Consider the following 25,221-nt stretch of genomic DNA (forward strand, 5'->3'; position numbering starts at 1 on the left):
AAAAAAATTAAATGCTTAATTGGGATAAAATTTAGTTGGTATAAATGTTTCATCGGGATAAAATTATTTTAATTACTCCAAATCTCAAGAAACAGAAATCAAATATCAGAAAAATGCCTGATTTAAATGCTTAATTGGGATAAAAGTTAGTGTAGAATTCAGAAGTCAAACTGAACTAATGTCAGCATATGAACAGAAGTAACATTCCTGTATTATTAGACTTTTTGAACACACATATTTATGTCGATTGCTCTCACATTATTAAAAAATCACCACACAATAATGATTTTGGATTCTTTTTCCTTTTATTCTGGTCATCATTGCCGCACGCTCTTGCTGCCGCACACACACTCGCTCACGATACACTGAAGTGTTTTTCCCTTTGCCGCAAGAGGGCAGCACAGTGACAGGTCGGAACACTTTTTATTAGGCTTTGTTCATCGGTCATTCTTCTTTCGCCGTAGGAAAGACAGGAGAAATCAAATCTACATTTACCATTACACTGCTTCACAAGTAATATATGAATAAATTCATTTTTCGTCTAATAAATAGCTCTTACTAAGAAACGATTTCACATTTTCTAGTTAAACTTCTTTACAAGATAAAATAAAACTATTACAATCCGTTTTCTGTTTGCCCATCGTGTTATTAATATTAATTTAGTCGTGAGAGCCAAATGTGATGAATTATATGTTAAAACGTTCATAAATGAAAGTTTTATTTTAAGTTATACTCGCACAATAAATATAGAGCATTCTAATTAATTAGCTATGTTACCAAAATTGGAATTAATTTTCAAAATTATTCAAGTTATTGAAGCTGCAGGTTCTACGAACGCTTTATATAGTAAGCTCTTTCGAAAATAGGGGCAAGATGTGAGACGTAGTCTAATGACATATTAAGAGGGTTCTTTTCCCCCATGAAAAAAATTAACTAAAGGAATTTTGTTGTATTTTTGTTTTTCCCATGGAAAAAGCGCAGTGAAGTACTGTTTTTGAAATTCCTCCCAAAAATGGAGAATAATTGGTCTTGTGACCATCGATGGCATATCTAAGAGCTAAGAGTTTTCATGTAAAATTAAAATTAGTGAAAGCGTGAAATGGCTGGGAATGAGGGATTGATTCTGCTTTTGAAAATTATTTTAAATATATAAAACTATTTCATATAAGGCATTTGCTTGGTACGATAAATGATATAATAGAATTTAACCCAGCAGGTCTCTCACAAAAAAAGTAATTTTGTGTTGAATACCCATAACAAAAATACTTTGCATTTTTTCAAGTTAAAGAAACTTTGTCAATAAGCAAATCTGAAATGTTAGTGAAGGATATTTTTCAAAGGAATTAATTTAATTGGGCCAGCCCTTTAAGAGGATATGGTATTCTAAAATAGACGAAAAGGCCGATTTTTGAACTTTGTATTTAAAATTATCTCTAGACTTCTTTGTGTATTAATTTTTTAAAGGATGGGACAAATATTTTGCAAGATACGAAGTCGTTTTGATAGACGCGATATCAAGAACCACGGCCTCTTCCACTATTTTATATATATTTTTACGGCTATCCCACCAAATTTTTACTTATTTCTTACTTTTTTAGAATTGTATTGTTTTGTTGACTTGTAAAATTGAATTGTTTGATTTGAATTTGATAATTTCACCGACTTTTCTGTGGTAATATCTGCTTGTTAAGACTAGACCATTTTTGAAAAGAAAATTGGTTTTTACAAAATTGCAACATATTTTAATTCTGATAGATTTGAAAATGCTAAGAGTTAACAGAAATGATCATTATTTTATTATACATGGTAAGCGCATAAATCGAATTTTCAAAATAAAACAACTTTAGAAAACGGTTTTGATATTTGGCTCTCAAAGTCATTAATGACACCAAAATTAAAGTTTGTTTGTGTTATTAAAACATTTTAATTTCAAAAGAGATCGCATTTACAATTACTTTTTGCAATATAGTTTCATTTTACTTTTTTAAAAAAATAGCGATTTAAAAAGTTTGTATAGATGGGCTTAAACCTATTCTTATTCAATTCGTTTTCTAGAAACTTTGCTTGTTCCAAGTGTTTTTTTTTATTTATATTTTATTTAACTCACTTATAATTATTATTCAGTATTAATAAATATTTGAGAAAAATTTAAATGTTGTCCTGAACATAAGACATTAAAATAAATAGCATTTTTTTATTGTTCAATTATTTTTCCAATTATAATTAAGTTAAACTAGATTTATTATGGAAGCAATAAAATTTTCAAAATTATTATTTTCTTGCTTAAAAATGTTTAGTTATTGTTGAGAAAAATAACTAGTTTAATATAAGCAGGTTAAGTTTTAATATTAGTGTCTACTCTTTTAAATCTGCTTTCCTCAGTTTGCTTTTTCTGAAATCATGTCAACTATAAAATAATTAAAGCCAAACACATTTTATTCAAACTATTTGAAATTTTTTCAGTAAATTCAGAAATATTAACTTCATAGAATTAAGCATCTTTTTTAAAAAATACTGATTAGGAAATTTTTATAAAATAGTAAAAATAATTTTCAAAACAATCACATTTTTTTTTTTTTTTTCCTCCGAAACTAATTTATATATTTAAAATCGGATTCCTAATTTTACTCGGTTCATTAAAAGCACTCTTCAAAAAAAACTTGGTCAGCAAATACTGCAAATTGAAAGAGAAGAGTTTTAAAAAAAGATTTGACAATTTTTAAAGAAAATTTTTAAAAATTTTAATTTTTGAAATGGAAAAATGTTTTAAAAATCCAAATTTCTGAATAGTTTACATGTAGCAGCAGAACAAAGTAGATTTTAAGGAAATTGTAGAAAAACTATTGGGTACACCAGACCCTTAATTCGACCAAAATAACCTACGTTCCAGTTAAATAGAATCGACTTACTACAATTTGGACATCATTTTTTTGAAACACTTCTAACATTTTTCCTTTTAACATTTTACTGATACTCAAATACAACCATCCGATATTTTTTATTGATACTAAAATTCTCGCTCCAATATAGGAAAAGGCCGACCGCCGAAGAATGCCTCGAGAACAAGTGGTTACTACCGAATGAGTTCATGATCAAGAAGCGAGAGCACGCCGTCTTCCTGTCGCATCACCTCAAAGAATTCTCAGAGCAGTTCCATTCCCTTAAGAGCAAGTCAACGCCTGCACATTTACTAAATATCTTCGGAAAACCGGAGACGAGGTAAAACTGCATTTTCGACACTTTTAAAAAAGAAAATACAAAATTATTATATTCGAATTAGAGGCATTTGACATTATTGCTGCGAAATTTTCAGTAGTTATCTTGTATATAATTTAATTAGTTTAATCTTCCCGTTTCGAAGACACAAGAAGACTATTTGGAGGACATAAAATTTTGAACAACAATCAGACGATGAAGGCGAAATTTGTTACAATATTCTTCTACTAATTTTCCAACTACCCCAATAAAAATGTCAAATACGCGACTAATATTAAATAAACGGAACCTGAGACTATCACATAGTCCTGAATAAAAGTCGTTTCTACAACGCGGGTTAGGTTGGCACGACTAGGGTTGAGTACTAAACCTCGTACAGCCCCTCCTGTAAAAGATATGTCCCTTTGAGGAAGTGGCAGTAATTCGATCCCACAGTCTTGATGAATCCACTCGGGAACCTTAAGTGCTAGATTTTGCTCTCTGTTCTTCATAAAAGCCAAATGGAAGATTCATTTTGCCCAGTGTGCCGTCTTTTGTACAAAAGAGGTTACATTGAACAGAAAAGTAGTTTTCTTAGAATATCTTCACGCACACTTACCGAAAAAAAATGCATATTAACTTTCAAGTCTGAAAATTTTTTCCACCATAATTCTGTATACTGTACATTATCAAACTTACTAATCAAAGTCTCTAATGTTTTTCAGGTAATGGCTGAAATACCTACTTACGGGAACTGTTTCCATTTGCCAATCAAGAATAACTGTAAAGCACAATATCAACAATACTGGACTCAATGCTTTACAAAAAAAAAAGTGCTTCAAAAATGGAATCATTATATAATTGTTTTATTATTTGTTTCTGTGTTAAGTGCATGTCATTAGAATAACAAGATATGAAGAAATCTTGCTTCATACAGTGCAATATGGACTTTCAACATATCAGAAATAATGCATTTGAATTTAAAATTAAATGTTTAATCAGATGTGGTTTCCTATAATAATATAAATAAAGAAATTCGAAGACTATGGAAACTTTTCATTTTTTATTATACATTTCAAATCATTTTCTTCATATAAAATGGTACTTCAAAACATTTCACTGGACAGGAATAATAAATTTCTCAATTTGTAAGAAACAGAAATAAAAATCAACTACATCATCGAGGCTTTAAATTCATATGAGAAAATAACTTAATACTAAAATATGAAAAGGTGTCCTATTTTAATTATATTTTTCAAGTATAAATCAATAATGATGGTAAAAAAATGAACTATCAAATTAGAAATACTTTTAAAAATTTTAGTGTGGCCATTTTGTTAATTAGATTTAAACATGGAAAATTATGAATATCATATTTCAAGTTATTTGTTCACGAATTTTGCAAGAAAAATGCCTCAGCAGGAAGCATACAATCTCATTCATTACTCAGTAAATAAAGCGATTTATACTAAGACAAATATTTCTCTTAAAAAATCTTATTTTATGACATAATTGATTTTTTTTTCTGTTAAAGTCATTATATTTAAAATGTCATTAGGTTTGTAAAAAAAAAGGGAGATTTATCTTTGAACCTGGAAACAAAAAGTGATGAACTGATTTTCTATAACAGATAAACATTGTCACCTTTGCAATATCGCAAGCATAATTTTCTACAATACTTTCAATTTTAAAAACAGAAAAAGTTTTCATAAGTGGGGGAATCATCTTGATTTAAGTAAAACGAGATAATATTTGCTTGGCGAATCTTATAACTAGATCAGGAAAATATACACAATTATAGCATTTTGCATAAAATTCATTTGTATAGCATAAAAAATGCATGGAGAAAAACCCGTCTAAATCAGTTTGGCAAGTGAACTTGTTTAGGAAAGCAAAATAATAATAGTTCAACATTATAGTTGAACTGTCCTATTTACAAAATAAAAATGACATTTGCAGCAGCTTGAATACAACACAACATTAGCTGCATTTCCACATACACAATATCAAGTTTTCACACACATATTCCATTATAATAAACTACAAATACGTATATGATTTAAGAAGAGTGTAAATTAATTTTCACTGGATTAATACACTCAATAACACATCTAATTTATAATACCACTGCTTAATTGTTAATAAGAATATATCAACAAAGTCAAAATTTACAAAAGTCTATATGCACACTTTTTTTTTTTTTAATTTTGCTAAAATATTTTTAAATATACTGAAAACATTATAAATACACTAAATACACAACATCAATACAATTTTTAACAAAATAAATTATGAAAGACAAATATTATTTCAAACATACCAGCTTCTAAGGAACAAATAAAAAATAATGGAAGCATACTCCAAGCAACATATAATCAACTTTAAAAAAAACATTCAACAATTTGAATAACAACATAAAGCAAATTGATTTAAACACAGGATTTATTTACACAAAAAGCAATACATATACAAGTTAAAAACAAAATTATAATATCTGCAATTGTGCATATGATATACAATTTAATAATTTTAAAATCGTGTTTTTGAGCAGTAATATACAACAAATAAATGTACAGCAAAACAAATATAAAAGTGCTTTTTTAATCAACATTCAGTTCTCTTGAATGCACAACATTTTCTGGTTTTTCAGCCTTTTCATCTATATTAGACTCGTTAAATATACCTTCTACAGCGAATTTTTCAGCATTTCTTCCATCAGAAAATTCATTTTCACTGTGTTCACAGGTTTGATGTCCACTGAAATTTTCAAAACTTTCCACTTCATCATCTTTATGGTGGCATTCAGCATTTTCATCATTAGATTCCACAGAATTTTCTTCTGCTGTTGATACAGCAGTAGTTGGATTCTCTTTCAAACAGGTGTGCACCTCAGAATGATTTTGAAGTGAGTGACAAACATCGCAGCACTTCATTTCGGAATTTTTGCTTTCAGTATTAGCTTCACTTTGGGAAAGAGAATCATAACCTGCAGCTGATACAACTTCTTCATTGACTAGATTCTCGGCTGGCTGCTGCTGATCTGGTTGATTTATTTCACTGCCATTTGGCTGGTTGTCACTTGAAACTTCTGGGCGATCAGATAGAGGAGTTGATTCATTAGTTAACTCTTGATTATTATTGTTGTTGTTGTTGTTATTAGGAGAAGAATGGTTTCTGCGATTATGACTCCGCGATGATCTGCGGTTGTTGGCATTTCTTGTTGCTTGAAACATTGCAGCCCGATGTAGAAAACGTGGCAATTCATAGTGATGAAAGAAAAAGATCATCGAGTGCTGAAATACATAAACCAATTTTTAAACCATTGTATTAATTAAATACAATATATTTCCAGTTATAATCAAATACCAGCTAAATGATAAACTACAATAAAAAGCAAAATCTGAAAAAAAAATATTGTCTGAAATTTTAAAAAATTGACTTTAATATGATTTTTTTAGTATAATTATAAAATACACAAGCAATTTCAAGAATTAAAAAACAGAATAATATTTTGAATAATCATTAAAAGATTGGAGAGACTGATTTCAGCCATAAAATCTTGAAAAAAATTTTAATTTTAGGCTAGCTTTATACACAGAAATTAAGACTGTGTCAAGCTAAAATCATTTATCGTTTTTTTAAAATCAAACTGTACCATTTTGAAAATAATAATATATTAATTTACTTTTAAATAGTTGAAAAATATATCCAAAACTAAAAAGTGTTTTCTATATTAACAGGAAGAATTAATATATAGTTGTATATGTAGTTTTAAAATATCAAATTTATTATGATTTTTTTTTTTTTTTTTGCTGCTTAAGAAGAAACAACGAAATTCTGATATTTTAATGTATTTCATTACTGAAATGAAATGATTGATAGTTTTTCAAGAAACTATGATCATGCATACATTATAAAGTACTAAGATGTGTACATTATAAAAGAATTCAAATAAAAAAATAATAAATGAATGAAACACTGAAGCATATCATAAAAGTACTTAATTTTCAATTCAGATTTTCTATCTAGTTAGATTACTTTTTCCAGTGTACAACACTAGATATTTCTTAATGATTTTAATTATTCGTATAAACAATTTTACTCGAAAAATTTTGATGCACTAACAGAACATCTAATTACAGGATTCTTTTGATAAGAGTTGACTTCAAAATTTCTCATTAAAAAAAAAACACAAGTTTCAACACAAGTAACTTTCAACACAACATATGAACACAATCTAAATATTTTTTAACTGTGGAATCAGACTTTTTTCAATGTAAATTAAATTTTTTAACGTTTTTATATAACATATTATAAAACTTGTAAAAGATAATTAATTAGGAACATTAGGAAAACGTTTCAGCTTTTAATCGACATCCAGTTTGAATTTTAAGTTAATGTGCAGATCCCTTACAATTTAAATGAAATCCTAATACTCAGAAAACAACATCATAGAAAAATAAACTGAAATTTTGGTCCCCCTATCATTTTGGAGACCCTATGAAATTGCCTACTTTACCTATTTGATAATAGGCTCCAAAGAATAATTTTAGTTAAAAGTTTAAAATAATAAAGTTAATCAACTAATTAAAGTTTTAAAAAAGTAAACATTAGCTTAAATCAGAACAACTGAGGAAAAAAGTATCAAAGCATCAAATATAACAAGTTTAAAATAGAAAAATAATTAAACAAAACTTGTAATGAGAAAATGTTTTATAGTACAAAAATATTTTTTTGTATAAATTCATTAATATATTTATTCAAAGTAATACTCACGAAAATAAAAAGCCAAGAAACTGTGAGAGATAAACGCCAATAAACTCCAAGAAATTTGTAATTATAGGCATAAAACAAAAAGTGATACAAGTAGAAAAACCTGCAATTAAATTTATTTGTCAGATTAAAAAAATATACAAATAAGACAAAATAGCAACGAACAAATAAAGTACTCGTTAAATACATTTCATCATAGCAATAGAACTTCTTAAATTTCAAGGTATGAAATTAGCATAAAGCTAAACAAAATTTCATGCAGGAATAATATTTTCTGATGAAACAAAATTAAAATACATATACGAAGTTAATAAAAGGTAACAACAAATTCACAAACAAAGAAGATTTATAAAATTGTAGCTCTTTTGGAAACAAAAAAACATTTAATCAAAATCTACATACAGTGGTGGAAAGAAAAAAAGTGTCAACTATGGTTTTCCAATATTTATTAAATTTTATAATATTAAATCTTTTAGAGAGTTAAATATCTAGCACAAAGAAGTTATTTTTTTTAGTAAAAGTTTAGTAATTTTTTAATGTTTTAAATTTTAATCATTTTTTAAATATTTGTACAAAGTGAAAGTTGAAAACAAAAATAGGACTATTCAGTTTTCTACATTATTCTGAATTTATTTTTACTCTAATTTTATGAATACAAATGATGCTTATTTTCACCATATACTTTGACAGTAAAGTTTGCATTATTCACTGCAACAAATAGTTTACACTCTCTTAGTTGTGCCTCCAATTGCAATATTTTTCCTTAAAAATTATTTTTTTTTTTTTTTTTTTTTTTTTTAGATATTTTGAGTTATATCAATAGACTTGTTTCATTCTAACGTATATTAAAATATTCAAAAATATTTTTCAAAATGAAAATGTCTTTTTTCCCCCCTGTAATACTATATTAAAAAAAAATAGGTGACAAAATTTTAAAGCCTCATTATTAGCCGAGTTCAAGAAGAATCTTTTACTAATTAGCTTCTTAATGTACTTATATAAATTGTTTGTATATGCTCATTTCTACTAACTAAAATTTTCAACAGTTTCTCATGAAAAAAAAAAATCTTTAAAAGGTCACTTGTATTAGAAAAGATGGTATCGAAATCAATTAAAATTTCCTAATCCAGATCAATTAAAATTTCCTAAATCTTTATAAAAAGTATTTAATTATTAAAATTTTAAATTATTAAATTAATTTATTAAAAATATTAATTATTAAATTATTTATTTTTAAGCCTTTTCTACCTAATATTAGTATGTTTCAATCAACATACTAATATTATGTAAATAGGTAGAGCCCCAATGCTGTCCACTTTTATTATACATGAGAATCAGTATTGATAAAAACCAAAAGGTTAATGGTCAAAATTTAGATATTTAATTTGAATTTCAAACTAAATTGCGAGGAAACAGCATACAAAGGAAAATTAATTAATTAATTTTACTAAGAATTTAGAGAATCTTGAAAAAGAGATATACAGTAGACTCCCGAATATCTTGTTCACGACTATCCACTTCCGTTCAATCCGGCCTAGTTTTCTTTTATCATAATTAAATGAGGAAGTGGCATCTGCGATGAGCTAAAACGGAAAAACAATCATCTATTAAGGACTTTTTCAAAAAGTAAAAACTAAGTTTTGGCTCTTATCTTAGGGTTACATTTTCATGTTTGTGTAATCATTTATCAGTAAAAAAAATAAAATCAGTTCGCATCAATTTTCTTAAGAATTAGGTCTACAATTTATGTCAATATTTTGTTTATGTTCCCTGCATTAAAATTAAGCATTACAGAATTTATGTAAAAATATGAACAGTTTATATCCTTTAACTTACTTTTTCTCTAATAAATTCTTAAAATGTGCAATGCAGTATGTAAGCATATATAAACTACCAGTACATAGTCTTCTACTTTAATTTGATACGCTTACCAGCAACCGGCTGCATTCACATTTTTTGTGGCTCGAGATAAATGGTGTGTTTAGTACTCAATAAGAAGTGAGAAAATATGTATTACAACATTGAGTTTTGGTATAAAATCTTTGTCTTCTAGTATTAGTGGGCAAAGAAATGAGTTCATAGAACTCTGACCTATCTGACTTCTTTGTTATCCAGCCTGTCCTTCTGCCACATTTGGGCAGATATTCGGAAGTGTACTGTACTTTTGTTACAGGATAACTGGTCAAAAAACTTAGTTTGCTAACATCAAAGTCTTCCAATTTGAATGATTATTAATAAAATTTATACACAGTGCCAATAATAAAAATAAATCTGTCTCGAAATTTATTCACTACATACAGGAGATGGGGGAGGGGGGGGGGAGTCTATCATTGTAATTAAGATGGTAATATATAAAATCTTATTTAATCAAAATCAATTAACATGGTAATTAAAAGTGAGTTGTTAAGCTCCAACAGCAAGTAAAATCCTAAATTCCAGCTGATATTATTACTACAATAGCTCAAAAACAAAGGAAATAAAATTGATGGTATACATAAAAGATTCTTGGTGTCAAACATTTTTAATATAATACATCAAAGTTTGGTGCTCCACCAGAACATTTAAAACAGAAATATTAAATTGAATAAATATTACAGTAAAAACAAATTCTAGGAATGGATATATAATAACTATTTCTTAATACTTAAAATTCTAAATAAAATTCACAGTTAATTTAATTAAAATAAAAATAACATAATGAAAGAAACAATCTTGCACTTAAGGAAAAGTTTTTAAAGGTGCCATCAAAACTTACTTATACCAATGCCTCTTTGACAGAGGTGACTGACAACAAACAGCATCATATATATCAGCAAACCAGACTACAACAATAATATGAAGAGCAATTGTTCTATCATGGAAAAAGTCAGACATCACTGCCTCCATACCTAGTGAAGAAAATAAGATTTCTCATAATTCAATAAACATTTTCAAAAAATAAACAGCATACAATAGAAATATATTATTTTTCCCATAAAATAAAAGAATTGCCAAAAATTACAATTAATTATGAAAATCTTAACCAGATTTTTGGTTTGTTTGCTAAAATTTTAAAAAAAATAATAATAACTGTTTGTTTTTATAGCCATAAATGCACTAACTGCGATTAAAAACTTTAAAAATATGCAATTCCTTTTTTTTTTCAAATTTTATAAATTAATCCTTCTGATGTTAATTTTTTGATAAATTTTGAAACATCTAATATAAATCACAGAAAAAAAAGTATCCAATAATGCACTCAGTAACCTATTCCATTTAATTGAATACTGCAAGAGAAATATTGCAATCAAAGACAATTCAAGTTGATAGCACACAGAAACTACAATATATATTATTATTTAATTAAATAGCAAAAAACAAAGGAGTAAATTCACTGTCAACAATCAATATCTTTGCAGCCCAGTAAAATAATAGTATGTAATATAGTTTTTAATAAAAAATTAAGAGCCAAATTTTCAAAATTTCAAATCATACATAATTATTAATGCATCAAAATTTGTCTTTGCCATTTCCTCTTACAATAGCCGTGAATATTTTAGGAGCAATATTAAAACATACGCAAATAGACAAAATTAAGATCAAAATGCTGTTCAAATTTGAAGATAAAATTCAGAAAAGTTGAAAATTCTGAATTTTACAAATATTTGCCATATATTTTTGAAAATACTAGTATATCATTTCATCATTTGGAAGTATTTATAACCTCAAGCAATTATTTTTCATTTATGATGTTCAACAAATCTGTTTTGAGATCAATCATTAATGCCAGTCAATTTGGGTCAAATTTTAAAGCAATCATTGCAAACAAGATATCTCCCAAAGTAGGAAATAGTTGCAAACAAAAGACTGGCAAATGTAAGAGACAGATTGTTAACTTACCATCAGTACTTTTTTTATAAACATATACTTAGATTTTGTTTATTTTGCCTCTTAAAGCAAGCATTTGAGTGTTATTTTCTTATGGAAGAAGATAACACTGATGCATTTAAAAATAGATATACTTGCATAAAATTTCATTAAACATCCAAACACCCATTATTAAACATCCAAATCTAATCATCTGTATACAAGGACTTATAAAATATTCATATTAGCAGCGATTTAATTTCAGAAAGTCGAAGTTTAAAAGATGTTACTTTAAAATTAAAAGAATAGATTAAAAGATGATACAACTTTTATGGCATATACAAATGATATGATTGATAGCAGTTTTCTGTATACTATTAATTTGACTTACCTTTGGCTTCAAACAAGTATCCTTCAATAACAGAATAATAAAATAAAAGGGCATTAATCACATAAGAAACATGAAAATGATACGAAATAACATCTAAAAGATTTCAAAATTTAGATATTAATCGCATATCAACACTTAATTATCAAAAATCACATGGTAATAAGTTTCTTCCATAAATAACGTTTGCAAATGTCACATGATTAATATACAAGTACCATGTAAATTACTAAGTTAATACTTTTAAGAGATAATTGAAATAACAGCTGCAAAAGTCTTTAAAATGTTTCTTATACCACCCACAACAATTTACAATAATTAAAAGCATTTAGATGTTGACAGTAATGATTATGAGTAAATTCCAACTGAAAATTCAAATGTGAAATAATGATCTTTCAACACTTGAATTACAATAAGTTCAGAAAAAACAAATTTATGATTTTGTAACATATTTATAGTTTCTTTTAAATTATTTATAAAGGGTATTCCAAAATGAGCACAACACAGGTTATGAATTTGTAGCCATTCATGCAGTAAAGTATTGGCAACCCTATTAAAAAAACACATTTTACAGTTGATAGTTTAGGGTTAGTAAAAATGGAACATTACACAATAGAGCAGCATGTTTTCCTTGTTGAAAAATATTTCAAAAATAATAAAAGTCTGGTGGCTGCAGTTTGAAAATTGGCTACCTCGAATGTGTGATTTAACACCACTGGATTTCTTTATAGGGGTTATTTAAAGTCAAAGATCTATGTCAACAAACCCACAGGCATGTGTGTATTGAAGGAAGAAATTCAACGTGGCATCAATGAAATTCAGCGACATTTATGCAAAATGGTCATGGAAAATTTCAACAAAAGAGTGTATATGTGCCAACAAAGTCATGGAGGCCATTTGCCTATGTGTTATTCCATGCATAAACCTACCCTGTGTACTTTATGATTCAATAAAAACATAAAACAGATTTAAGGGGGGAAAAAAACTGTGCTTTTTATTTAATTCAAATTTTACATTAACACATTAATCTATTGTGTAATGCTCCATTTTCACTAACTCTAAACTATCAGCTGTTAACTGTTTTTTTTTATTATTATTATTATTAGGATTGCTAGCACTTTACTGCATGAATGGTGGCAAATTCAAATCCTGCATTAATTCTGGGACAATTTCCCTTTATTTTTTCCTTAAACGATTATTATTATACATAAGAAATAAAAACATAGATTTTCATTTATTCAAAATATGTCTACAGATAGCAATATTTGATAACCATAGAGCTTAAAATATTTTTTTCTACAAAAATTTTCTGGTAAAAATTAACAAAAGTTAACACCAGCACTTCAAAACTTCTACTATACTGCTATCTGTAAATACAAATATTTAACAGTAAATAAAACTAATTACCACTTGATTCATTAAACTAAAAATATGCAAAATTTAAAGATCTTTTGTAATGATGCAAGCATATAGTTTAATTACTTTTTGAAAGAATAAAAAGCCATTTAAAAAAATGAAAAAATATCTATTGTTTCCTTTCAATTTAACAATTCTGATGAATGACTGTGTGTGAGTGGTATAAAGATAAGGGAGGATAGATGCTCTAAAGCCAAGATGACAAGCCATTGGTGCATTTATGTCATAGTTTCAAGAGAACTATCATAAGGGAGAGCATCATGACCATCATTTATCCTTGGTACACCACTATTGTGAATTTAGCGTATCATTCAGGAAAATACTAAAAATTTTCTGAAGCTCTAATTCAGAGAACACTCTCTGGCAGGGGAAAAAAATAGTTATTATAAATCAAATATTTCATTGGTTTAATGTATCTATACTACCTACAAAGATAATTTTTGAGACAATATACTTCAAACATAGAAAAATCTATAAAATCAAAAAGTTGCAGCTCTAATTCAATTGATAACAGATGTAAAATTCTTCCTGACTCCCAGGAAAAGGCATTTGACCTTCACCCTCAAACAATTAAGTGTATTCCTTAAGGGAAGAAGAAATATGAAATTAAAAGTATCAGGAAGAAATAACAGGTTGTAATAATATAATAGAACCAGGATTTCCTAATTCATTAAAATAGACTTGAGTGATATTTAATAATATTTAGATTTCAACCACTTTTTTTATAAGTTGGATTTTCTACAAGCTTTCTAAGATTTTCTATAAGTTTTTTTTTCTATAATGCTATTACTTAATATCAAGAAAGTTTCTATTTTGTTAATACCTAAAAGAAATTAGCTCAAAAACAATAATTGCAGATGGTCTTTCATATTAAGCTTGCAATTGGTGACTTTCTAGACTAGCAAAACCTTTATATTCTGATGGCAAAACAAATCCAAATAATATATAGTTTTTACAACTTTCTCTTCTTTTGAAATGTAATATCATATCATAAATATCTAATAATAAAAAGAATAAAGTAAGTTTCTAACCTCATGGATTATAGATTATACAATTGTTAAAAAATACATAACTGATCTAACCATATTGTAATATTACAAAAAAATTAAGTAATCAATTAAAAATTAAGAAATATCATTTTTTAGAAAAAGTGTAACTTTACTGACAAAACAATGAAGGGTCTTAATGCAATACATGTTAAAATATACGTACCAACCAATGCCAAAATAACTGTAAGTACGGGAGCCCCTGACGTTGGAATAAAATTGCGTGGCCAGACGGCATCAAAGATATTTGCTGGATAAGAATTCAATTAAAACATATTACCAGAAAGATTTAAGACATTCATTCTACAGAATGTCCCCAAAAGATTGAAAGGTGGTTTAAATCTTTACCTAATAGAGTTAAGCAGATGTTGTAAATTGTAAAATAGTCCAAAAAATGGTGCAGAATAAGACTACGTAAATAAAACATTTTTGCAATTAATTTTCAAAAAGCCACACTTTTTAAATTTTTATGCCACCCCTCTAGACAAATTTGGTTAATTAAAAAGCTTTCCTTTCTCACTCCACAAGATCATAGAAAAATACCGCATAAATGTATCTTTAAAACCAAATAAATTATGATACAGAAAAGAAAAAAAAAATGATCTTAGCCATTTTTTACACAAAACGCTATTTCTTCTGTGAAAATAGGGACCATATACAGTGAAGAATTTTAGATAAAAAATGCGAGAGCCTGTTTCAAAAAATCCCAAATACTCTTAAATAAAGCTTTAATAGACAGAGATAAACAGTGGTCTATAATAAAAAAATCATGCACACAAATGGATAGACATTTTATAAAATGTATTTTAGAAAGATCTTGTGATAAAAGAAAATCGTTTGCATTTAACTATGCAGCTAAGCAAATATTTTAAGATAAATATTAAGATAAAAATAATTAAATTGTACTCGGCCAATTATAAGACAGTAAGTAGGCAGCGAATGCATAGAAAGGGACTGATTAATGTTTGTCACAATTTCCTAAGATAGATTCTAGCATTCCATACCCAACTATAAATTGGCGTCCCTGAATTCTTCTTTTTCATTACGTATCGTTTTGAAATGATGGATATTTAAACAAAAAAGAAATGATAAAATAAAAATAAAAAGTCAACATACCAAAATTTGAAAAATTTAGAAAAGAAATAGACAATAAATTTTTTTTTTAAAGCACAACAGAAAAAAGGAAAAGCAAAAAATGTCGGAATCAATCTACGATAATTGATCAATTTTTACACGCCGCCAAAAAAAAAACCCCGATAAATTTTACAAACGCATGTGCTGTAAGAAAAAATACAATACAGCGGCTTGTAGTTGTTCCGTCGGAACAATTACGTGCCATTGATGAACAGCATTTTTCAGCCTTTCTAATCATGCGCTGCCTACTTGCCGTCTTGTAACTGGCCGAGTGTAAACCCGGCATAAGTTACAGTTAAAATGAAAAGAAAAAAAAAAATCATCTGCGAATTCATTTGTTAGAATGCAATTTTGAAAAATTATGATAAATTTGACAATTTCTTGCATGTATTTATTTTATATTTTAATTTTACAAATAAAAATGGCAGTCTGAATATGGAAAAAACTTAAGAATATGTGACAATACCAAGAATATATCTTTAAAAAGCAAAAAGGTTTTTAATGTAAATGTTATATATTTTATATTTTTATAATATGTAACAAAATTTATTACAATTTGGGTATATGGTCCTTATTTAGCACATTTAATTCTGAATTAAGTATAACTCACTCAATTTTAAAGATACAAGTATGGGGTTTTTTTTGTAATGATATTGTTGTATAAAAAATTAAAGCTTTCTTTAATTTTTCATGACTAAATTCGTCTAGAATTTTTATTAATATGGTCTTATTTTAAACACTCTGCCATTTACATTGTCCACTAATCTCTAATAGATAAAGTATTAAACCATGTTTCAGACTTTTTGGGACAATAAAAACATTGTAATAATTATACACAAAAAACATTCAAAGAATTATTGTTTCTTTCACACAAATTTTCATTTTTAAACAGAAAAAAAATGTGAGTAAAAAACTAAATAAAATTGCTTCTTTCTGCTAACATTAAAAGAAAATAATATTCTGAAACAAAAGATGCTATTACAGCGATCATCAAAAATGAAAAAGAAAAAAAAAATCAATGAAATTAAATAAATAACCATTATTAAATAAATTACTAAAGATAGCAAGCATAGTGGAATAAATGATTTTATGGACAGATTTAAATAAATATTCGAATGTAATATTTGCAACTTTGTGTTATAATAATTATCACTAAGTAAAATTGTGTTAAATTTTATTAAAAGGAACAATTTTGGAAAGATACAAAACAAACATTAAGAATTAAGCATTAAGAATTCATGCTTTTAAAAAAAGGGGAGGGAGAAGGAGCGTTTAGCAAAAGAAATTTGTACTTCTTTCAAATATTTTTGTTTTTGTTCTCATATCATGGAAAAAAAATCATCATGAAAAAAATATAAAAACTATAGGCGAAATTGATTTTGAGTATATTTTAGAACTCAATGTACGATAAATAATTATACAAAAACATTAGACAGGAAATTATTCATTTCTTTTTTTAATTACAAAACAAACAAACATAAGCATATATATTTTTTCTTTATAAATGAAAATAAAAATGAATTTTTTCTTTATAATAAATATTACACATACACAATACCTATATTAATAAAGATAATAAAAAAAAGTACTTTTATTAAAAAGCTTTTACTAAACTAATATCTGAAAATTAATAAAATAGAAAATGCATATTTTTCAAGAGAAAAAATTTTTTTAAACATTTATTTGCACTACATCAAATGTTTATAAAGCAACTGAAATAATATATAATCAATATATTAAGACTTATGTTTGTAGAATCATTTACTTAAATATGAAAGTGTAAGTGAATGAATTTGTTTTGTGCAAATGTAAGGACTTTTTTTTATCAAATGTCAGAAAATGGTATGGAAAACGGTAATCTGTAAATACAAACAGGCATTCTATATCATTTAAATAAAAGAGTTTAAGCAAAATCTGCTTGAAGAAATGTTGCAAAACATCTATTTGCATTGCATTTGATTTCCACTTTATCAGGCAAAAGCCAATGCAAAAAAATAATTTTTTTTGCTGAACTAGAAATTTATCTTTATGCTTTAATTATTCAATTTCCTAATATCTTACGATAAAATATAGTTAGGTGAACTCTTCAAATAATTAATAAATTTTCAATGAAAGTATAAGGTAAAAGAAATATAAAAAATGGATTTAAAAAAAAAGAAAGAAACACTCATTTCATATCATTATATCAATTCCTAAACACAAATAAAACATAAAATATTTCAAAATTTTTGAAAATAATTATTAAACAAGTATCTAGCACAGCTACTGATAGATAAAGCAAAATAATGGTACTAGAAAACAACCTAAAAGTATAATTTTAAAATTTAATTACATTTCTAAAAGTTATAAACTTAATAAAGTTTCTCTACATTAAAAATAAAAAAATAAAAAATAAAAGTATGCAAATTAACAGATGTTAAAGCAGAATACCCAATTTTATTGAAGGAAATAAATTCAAAGATTTTCGAGGATCTTTATAGAAAATTCAAGGGCCATACAACTAAATACTTGAGAAATAAAAATGCATATAATAAATTTAAATACAATATTTTCATTATTAACATTCAAATGCAAGATAACAAGCCTGCTTCTACTTTAAATGCTTAAGGGAGAAGATTTGTTATGATCTTCTTCAATTAATATCTTAAAACTGTACCTCAAAGTGAGTTTTGAAATTACAATACAAGAGCCCTTATTTTTAGTAACAACCAAATGATAATTTTGCAGAATACTAATTTCACAAACATATTTCACTAAAAAACACATTCTAATCTTACTTTTGATCAATGCTAGGTAGAATGAAAACACAAGACACAGATGCAAATTAAGAAATTTTCATTTACAATCAAACAAATGAACTACAGACAGTGCACCATTAAAATATTTTAAATTATTCTTTTAAACTTTCGATTCCTAAAATTATTTGATTCTACTATGCATTGAAAATCTCTATTATCAACTGCCCAATTTGTTCACAGATTTCTGCAATGTAGAAATCGTTGCTTCAATTTTCACTTTAAAAAAATTAATCATTTATTTATCAGCAATGCATTTCCTTTTGAGATTCTTTCAATCATTTTGAGAAATTAATCTTTATTTGTACATTTCTTCAGCATATTTACTGTATATTTTTTCTCTACATATAAGTTCTTTGCAATTTGAAAATTCTCCACTTCATCGCATTTTTTTTTTTTTTAATTTAGCTGAAATCAAATGTTTTGCAACAAATTTTTAAGTTTTTAAACTCAATATTTTTATTAAAGAAAAAGTCCCTTTCAGCTATGGCCTGGCTATCAGATTGTATAATTGGTATCTTAATCATTTCTCACAATTTCCGATTAAACATTTTGACCTTTAATATACTTTGACGAAAACTTGTCAATTCGATTTTTGCACACTTCAAACTCCCTCAAATTCTACTGAATTGCAAACTCCTCAGTTCTATTGAAAAAAAATTGTAGGTGCTTGCAATTTACAAGAAGAGAAAGAATAGTTTCCACCTTCTATAGCAAGAGTTGCATGCAATATATGCAATGAATGGCATAATATTATCTCCAACTACTGGGTCTGTTGAAGATTCCTTCCTTGTGTAGTAATCCTGCTTGCTACACCCCTTTCCCCTTCTTTCAAACTATACATAAAGGAAAGATTGGGGATTCTCAATTCTCCCTTATCAACACCCTTTCTTCTGTTGGAGCAAAGCAAAATCCTATAACCCAATCAAACTGGCATGAGATGACAAAATAAAGAAAAAATACATAAAAGTTAATTTATTAGTTTAAGTGTGTTCCCAAAACAGACCTCTAAGTTTCTACAGGATTATAGGTGGTGTGAGGTGATAAATCTGAACGTAGGTGTTTTTTTTTTTTTTTAGTGTTTAAACAAAAGTGTGTTAATCTCAAAGGAAAAATTCAAATTGAAAAACTATAGATATAAAAAGCATATACAATTAGCTGTCAAGTGTTAAATTAGCTTAATTATATGAGGAATAAATTTCTTTTAAAGTTTAGATTCTTTTTTTTTTTTTTTCTTCTTTTTTTTTATACTTGGGATGAAATTTTTGTAATTCAATTTGAAGATGCATTAAAACAGAAGGAAATGCTTAGTAAACATTTCAGACTGATAACTGCATTAGTTAGTGAAAAATACAACTTTGTGTGTGGAGAGGGGGGGGCAGAATTGTTGAAAATGACTTGGTACTTTTCTATTTGTCCAAATTTGCAGACAAAAGGGGGAAAAAAACTATTTGGAAACATTGTTCTATGATTTAAAATGGTATGGTAGATTTTCAGAAAAAAGAAGGGAAAATAAAATGTATAAAAGACTTCTTACTTAGAAATGAATAGTTTTCGAAAAACTTTAAATGTTAGTGTATCCAAAACTTTTAATAGTAGTGTATAATGGCCATAAGAAAACATGTACTCATTTGATAAATGAGACAAAATGTCAATTTCAAATTTATTTTTTACCTCTTTTTCTGAAAATTGACAATTATAATGCTATCTGAAATCATAGAACAATGCTTTAAGAATAGAAAAAATTTTTGTCCACAAATTAAAACAATGGATATAAATTTTACTTATTTTTAAGGCTTTTTTTAAAAGGCCTAATTGTAAATCAAATAATTTTCTTGGACAATGAGTCCAGAAAAATAAAATTCAAGAAACTTTTAAGGACCTAGATAAACTTATGGAGATAAAGAATTATCAGCTTAAAAAATAGTTAAAAGGATGCAAAAAATTTTGGTATAATATCCAGAATTCAATAAATTATTCCTAAAAATCATTAAAACAGTATCATAAGAAGGATTTTTCATATCAAAAGCTTCATCTGTATTCATCTTCATTAAGAAGAAAAGTATCAGTTAATGCAACATCTAAATTACCAATATTTCAGATGTTCCAAAATCTCTCATAATATTAACCATTTAATTAATCTTTGAATGATATATTTATTCCAAAGAAAAATTCTGAAAGATAGTGAGTTTACATTTTATAAATCTGAAAATGTTTGCCTTTGAAAAATTTTAATAAAAATTTTCCATTTCATATTTAGACCTTTAAAACGCTTAATCAAAGAAATATATATACATCAACAAAGATATTACAAGGCAGCGAAATTGTGAAGGGTTTAGTTCATTTTTGTCTACTAAGTCAAAATAATAGAGATGTATAATTATTTATCAGATTTTTTTGTTTAACTAAGGAATTAAAGCTAATTAAGCACAACCTTTAAGGAATAGCAAACTTTAAATGTTTTATTTGAAGATTACAAGCTTCACGACATGGGAGGAAAAAAAGATTGCTATGTAACCAAACACAGCCAGTGAGAAGTAGCAATACAAGCTTAAGGCAGTTTCAGGGAAACAATACATTGTATAAATTGTATTTAAATGTATGTCTTATTTTTCTGTTACAATATCACCTTCCAGAATGAAACTCAGAAACTAACATACATAGAGCAAACTGTCATTTCAACTATAGATTCACCATCCATCAAATCCTAAGTCTGATGATTAATTTAAGTTTGAATGCAGTATTTAATTCATTAATTTATTTTTATTTTTGAGATGAATTATATTATTATGTTAAGCATTTCTAGTTTTCTAAATAGTTAAAGAAATATGTTAAATAATAGCAATAAGATAATTAATAAAGTGTAATATTAATAGGTAATAATTAAAATATAGCTATAGAGTATTATCCAAGATGCATACATCGTCTTTCCAAAGCTGAAATAACATGTTGCATCCAATATCCTGAAAATGAAAAAATAATCCAGAGTCAACTTGTAATTTTCACAAAGTATAAAACACTCTAGAAAACAAGTAAGTCAAACTCAGATTAGCAGGCCTTAAAAACCAAAGAAAAAATTTATAAGAACTCGAAAAAAACTTTATTCTATCTCTAAAAACAAAACCCCTTTATTTTAACTTAAAAAAACTTTATTCTAACTCTAAAAAGAAAGGGTGAGGGAACAGATTTTAAAGAAAATATAGATTTGTAGTTGTAGGAGTATACAAAGAAAAAAAAAACATGTACAAACGTACAATCATTCATTAGTATCTGCCCAACACATAATACCTCTTCAATGCAATCCTTTTCCCCTACTCAAAAAAAATTGTACATAGTAATTATTTAAAAATTGATACAAGAATAATGCTAGAAATTCTTATAATATATTAATAAAGGGGGAAAGGGTGAATGCAAGCAATATTGAATGTTCACAATTTAATACTCTTAAAATCATATAAAATCTCACAAACTTCTTGCACCATACTGGCAAATATTCATTGTATTCAATCAAGTATACTCATTTCACCAAATTTTTGTTTTCAAATGAAAGTTACAATAAATTGATGAAGTAATTATTCCATATATATTAACTGTATTTTTAAAAAAATTATTCATCTAAAAAAACTTTTTTTATTTCTATATCTTTTTTTTTTCTTCAATTTTCAGGCATAGTATTAATTCATATACTTATATATACACTAATGGAGCACTTAATTTCAAGTTTTTCAAACCAAACATATTAAAAATTTCAACCTTAAGATTGAAAATCCTATAGTATTCATTGTATTAAACCAAATGAATAGAGATGTCCTCCAAGCTCTTTTTTTTTTCCCTTCTTATCTTCGTTAAATAGAATAAAAATATCAAGAAATCATTATATCACGGAAAGAAATAATAATAATAATGATAATAACAGAGAAAATAACCAAAATATGAGAACAAAAACAAAGTTTTGATGATCGCCAAAAATTGCAAAGATTAAGATTGTAAATCCTATAGTATTTATTCATTGTATTAAACCAAATGAATAGAGATGTCCTCCAAGCTTTTTTATTTTTTCCTTCTTATCTTCTTTAAATAGAATAAAAATATCAAGAAGTTATTATATCACGGAAAGAAATAATAATAATAATGATAATAACAGAGAAAATAACCAAAATATTAATGAGAACAAAAACAAAGTTTTGATGAACGCCAAAAATTGCAAATATGGGTTTCTTGACATCAAACTAAATAATAATACATTTTACGTAACAAAAGCAAAAGAATTTGAAAATAATAAAAAATTGCAATAAAGGATACTACACATTGTATTCATTCAGAATTTATAACATATATTTATATATATAACAATATTTTTTATAACATATATATTTGTGAATAAGCATTCACAAATAAATATGTATACTGAATGATTCAAAGATTATATATAAACATAACTGTAACCTTAAAAAGGAAAATATATATATATATATATATAAATTTGACTTTATTTATTTATTATATTTTACTGATATAATAAAAAATTTGATGAGAATAAAATATTACAATTTATATATATATAGAGAGAGAGAGAGACAAATAATATTATAGTTTCTTTAAAAAATAATCAAGAACACAATTTTTTATAATTAGGAATTGAACTCACCAACTACAACAAATATTTGATGATGGGAATGTCGTAACAATGCCGAAATAGTCAGAGTCTGGAAAAAGAAGAAAAAATTATTCATACAAAAAAACATTCTAAATACTGATTTCTTAATTAACACTTAGAAATTTATAACATTTATAATAACTAATAAAATAAATTAATAAAATTTTAAATATATTAAAGGTTCCCATTCTTTTGTTGCATAAAAATGTTAGTTTTTATATGGCTACTTCTCATCAGTTTTAAGGCAATTTTAAATATAATGATTTGATATACTATTACCAGTTAATTTAACAACTTTGTCACAAAAACAGTTGAACATGAAATTTCCACTTACACTACAATAATATTTTCAATTTGCCTTCATAAATAAAGGAATTTTTTTAAAAAATTGAACTTTAATGAAAAATATACAATTTGGCACTTCAAAATGTACTGATTATGAATAATACTTCAAAAGAGTGGATATTATTTATATTTTCACCTTAAATGCACATGGTGATAAAACATGAAAAGCATAAAAATATTTTTTTTTTCACGAGTCAGAAAACGTTTAATTTTTGAATATATAGAAATGCACCACTTACAGAAAATATCATTGCACAGGGGAAGGAATTAATATTCTTTTAACCTTTTAAGCACTGCATTTAAATTCTCTTTGATATTTTCTAATTCTGATCTTTTCACTTTTTCTGAGGTGCAAAGATTTTCAATTGATAGACATAGTTTGTATCATTTAATAATTCAGCTTTTTCTGCAAATTCCTCTTTTATAAGCATCTTTTCTCATTTTTTTAAGTTCATTTAAAACAATCATCATAAAATAATTCCTTTTTTCATGTGATATCTTTTGATCTTAAATATAACACAAAGATCTTAACATCAATCTTAGTTTCTATGTAATTTCAAAAGTAATTTGAATTTTCAGAATATTTCAAACAATCAATATTTTGTTAGGCTATAAAAGATCGTTATTTTAGGTTTGCAATATTATTCATTAATTTCAAAAGAACCCCTTTCAATATCAGCTTGCCTATAAAAAAATATTAAAAGTACCTGTATCATTTTCCAAAATTTGCTAAATATACACAAAAAAAAAAAAAAAAAAAACTGTCAATACTAACTGTTCCTAATGGATCATATCTCAGAAATTCTGGAAGATATTACTACTTTACTTAGAAAAAATTAAACTCAATTAATATATAATTGGATTCATTTTTTCCTACATTTTTATTAACTAACTTAATGCATTTTTCAGTCATTTAACACAAGTGTTTGATGCCAATTTTCTTAAATCAATTTAACATACGCACCTATTTGAAATTAATTGGGAAATTTTTAAAAATGTTTTTGCATCTTCAAAATAAAATATTTGCCACTGAAATTTTAAATCAAATATTAACTGTTCTAAACTCTTGTCTCCAGTGATACCTAGACTTATCCAAGAAAAAAAGGCAAGAATTGACTTGTCTTCACAATTGAATTTAGATAATTTATAAATATTAGTCATGATTTCCAAAAATTATATATTTTTATATTTCATCCATTTTTTTTCTTTCAATTTCTCCATGCAAAGGTTAAGATTTTTAAAAAACTTTTTGAAATTATCATTCTAATATAGATAAGCGACATTCATGTTGTAATTTATTTTATATTGTTTCAATTTTTAATTTATTAATTTTTAGTTCTGTTAGTAAATTAATATATACACCAGTTACATCTAAGATCAGTTTTTTTTTCCAGGTCTTTAACAAAGAATGGCATAAGAGATTCATTAGAAAGATAAAGAGTTGAAAATGGCACAATCTATTTGGCCCCTCAAAAAATTTATTTTAGCAAATGCAAAATTATCTTTAATAGTCCTCTTACTCATGGCATATTTTTTTTATCCTAGATTTCTAACATTCTTTCAATCTCTACCCTGTTTTTCAATTATATATTTAAAAAATATAAAAATCCAAATTGTTTTTGTTTT

General features: G+C 26.1%; 2 protein-coding genes across 8 annotated transcripts in view; one reads left to right on the forward strand and one right to left on the reverse strand.

The window, feature by feature from the left end:
• LOC129974984 (obscurin-like) overlaps positions 1–4,241 on the forward strand; it is a 236,724-nt gene extending 232,483 nt beyond the window's left edge. For all 5 annotated transcript variants that reach the window (XM_056087826.1, XM_056087825.1, XM_056087828.1 and 2 more), the window contains 2 exons: positions 3,031–3,219; positions 3,921–4,241. In XM_056087826.1, the coding sequence (XP_055943801.1) occupies positions 3,031–3,219; positions 3,921–3,924 (193 nt within the window). In that variant the 3' untranslated portion in view covers positions 3,925–4,241. The remainder of the gene's footprint in view (positions 1–3,030; positions 3,220–3,920) is intronic.
• Positions 4,242–4,282: 41 nt separating this feature from the next.
• LOC129974986 (membralin-like) overlaps positions 4,283–25,221 on the reverse strand; it is a 64,520-nt gene continuing 43,581 nt past the window's right edge. Inside the window, exons 8-13 of one of the 3 annotated variants that reach the window (XM_056087830.1) lie at positions 23,242–23,299; positions 21,515–21,556; positions 14,831–14,914; positions 10,724–10,856; positions 7,972–8,071; positions 4,283–6,488 (exon numbers count right to left, since the gene is read on the reverse strand). In XM_056087830.1, coding sequence (XP_055943805.1) covers positions 5,796–6,488; positions 7,972–8,071; positions 10,724–10,856; positions 14,831–14,914; positions 21,515–21,556; positions 23,242–23,299 — 1,110 coding nt within the window. In that variant the 3' untranslated portion in view covers positions 4,283–5,795. The remainder of the gene's footprint in view (positions 6,489–7,971; positions 8,072–10,723; positions 10,857–14,830; positions 14,915–21,514; positions 21,557–23,241; positions 23,300–25,221) is intronic. The other 2 variants (XM_056087832.1, XM_056087831.1) reach the window with 2 other exon arrangements.

The sequence above is a fragment of the Argiope bruennichi genome, chromosome 7, assembly GCF_947563725.1.
Source record: "Argiope bruennichi chromosome 7, qqArgBrue1.1, whole genome shotgun sequence".
In the NCBI taxonomy this organism is placed as follows: Eukaryota; Metazoa; Arthropoda; class Arachnida; order Araneae; family Araneidae; genus Argiope; species Argiope bruennichi.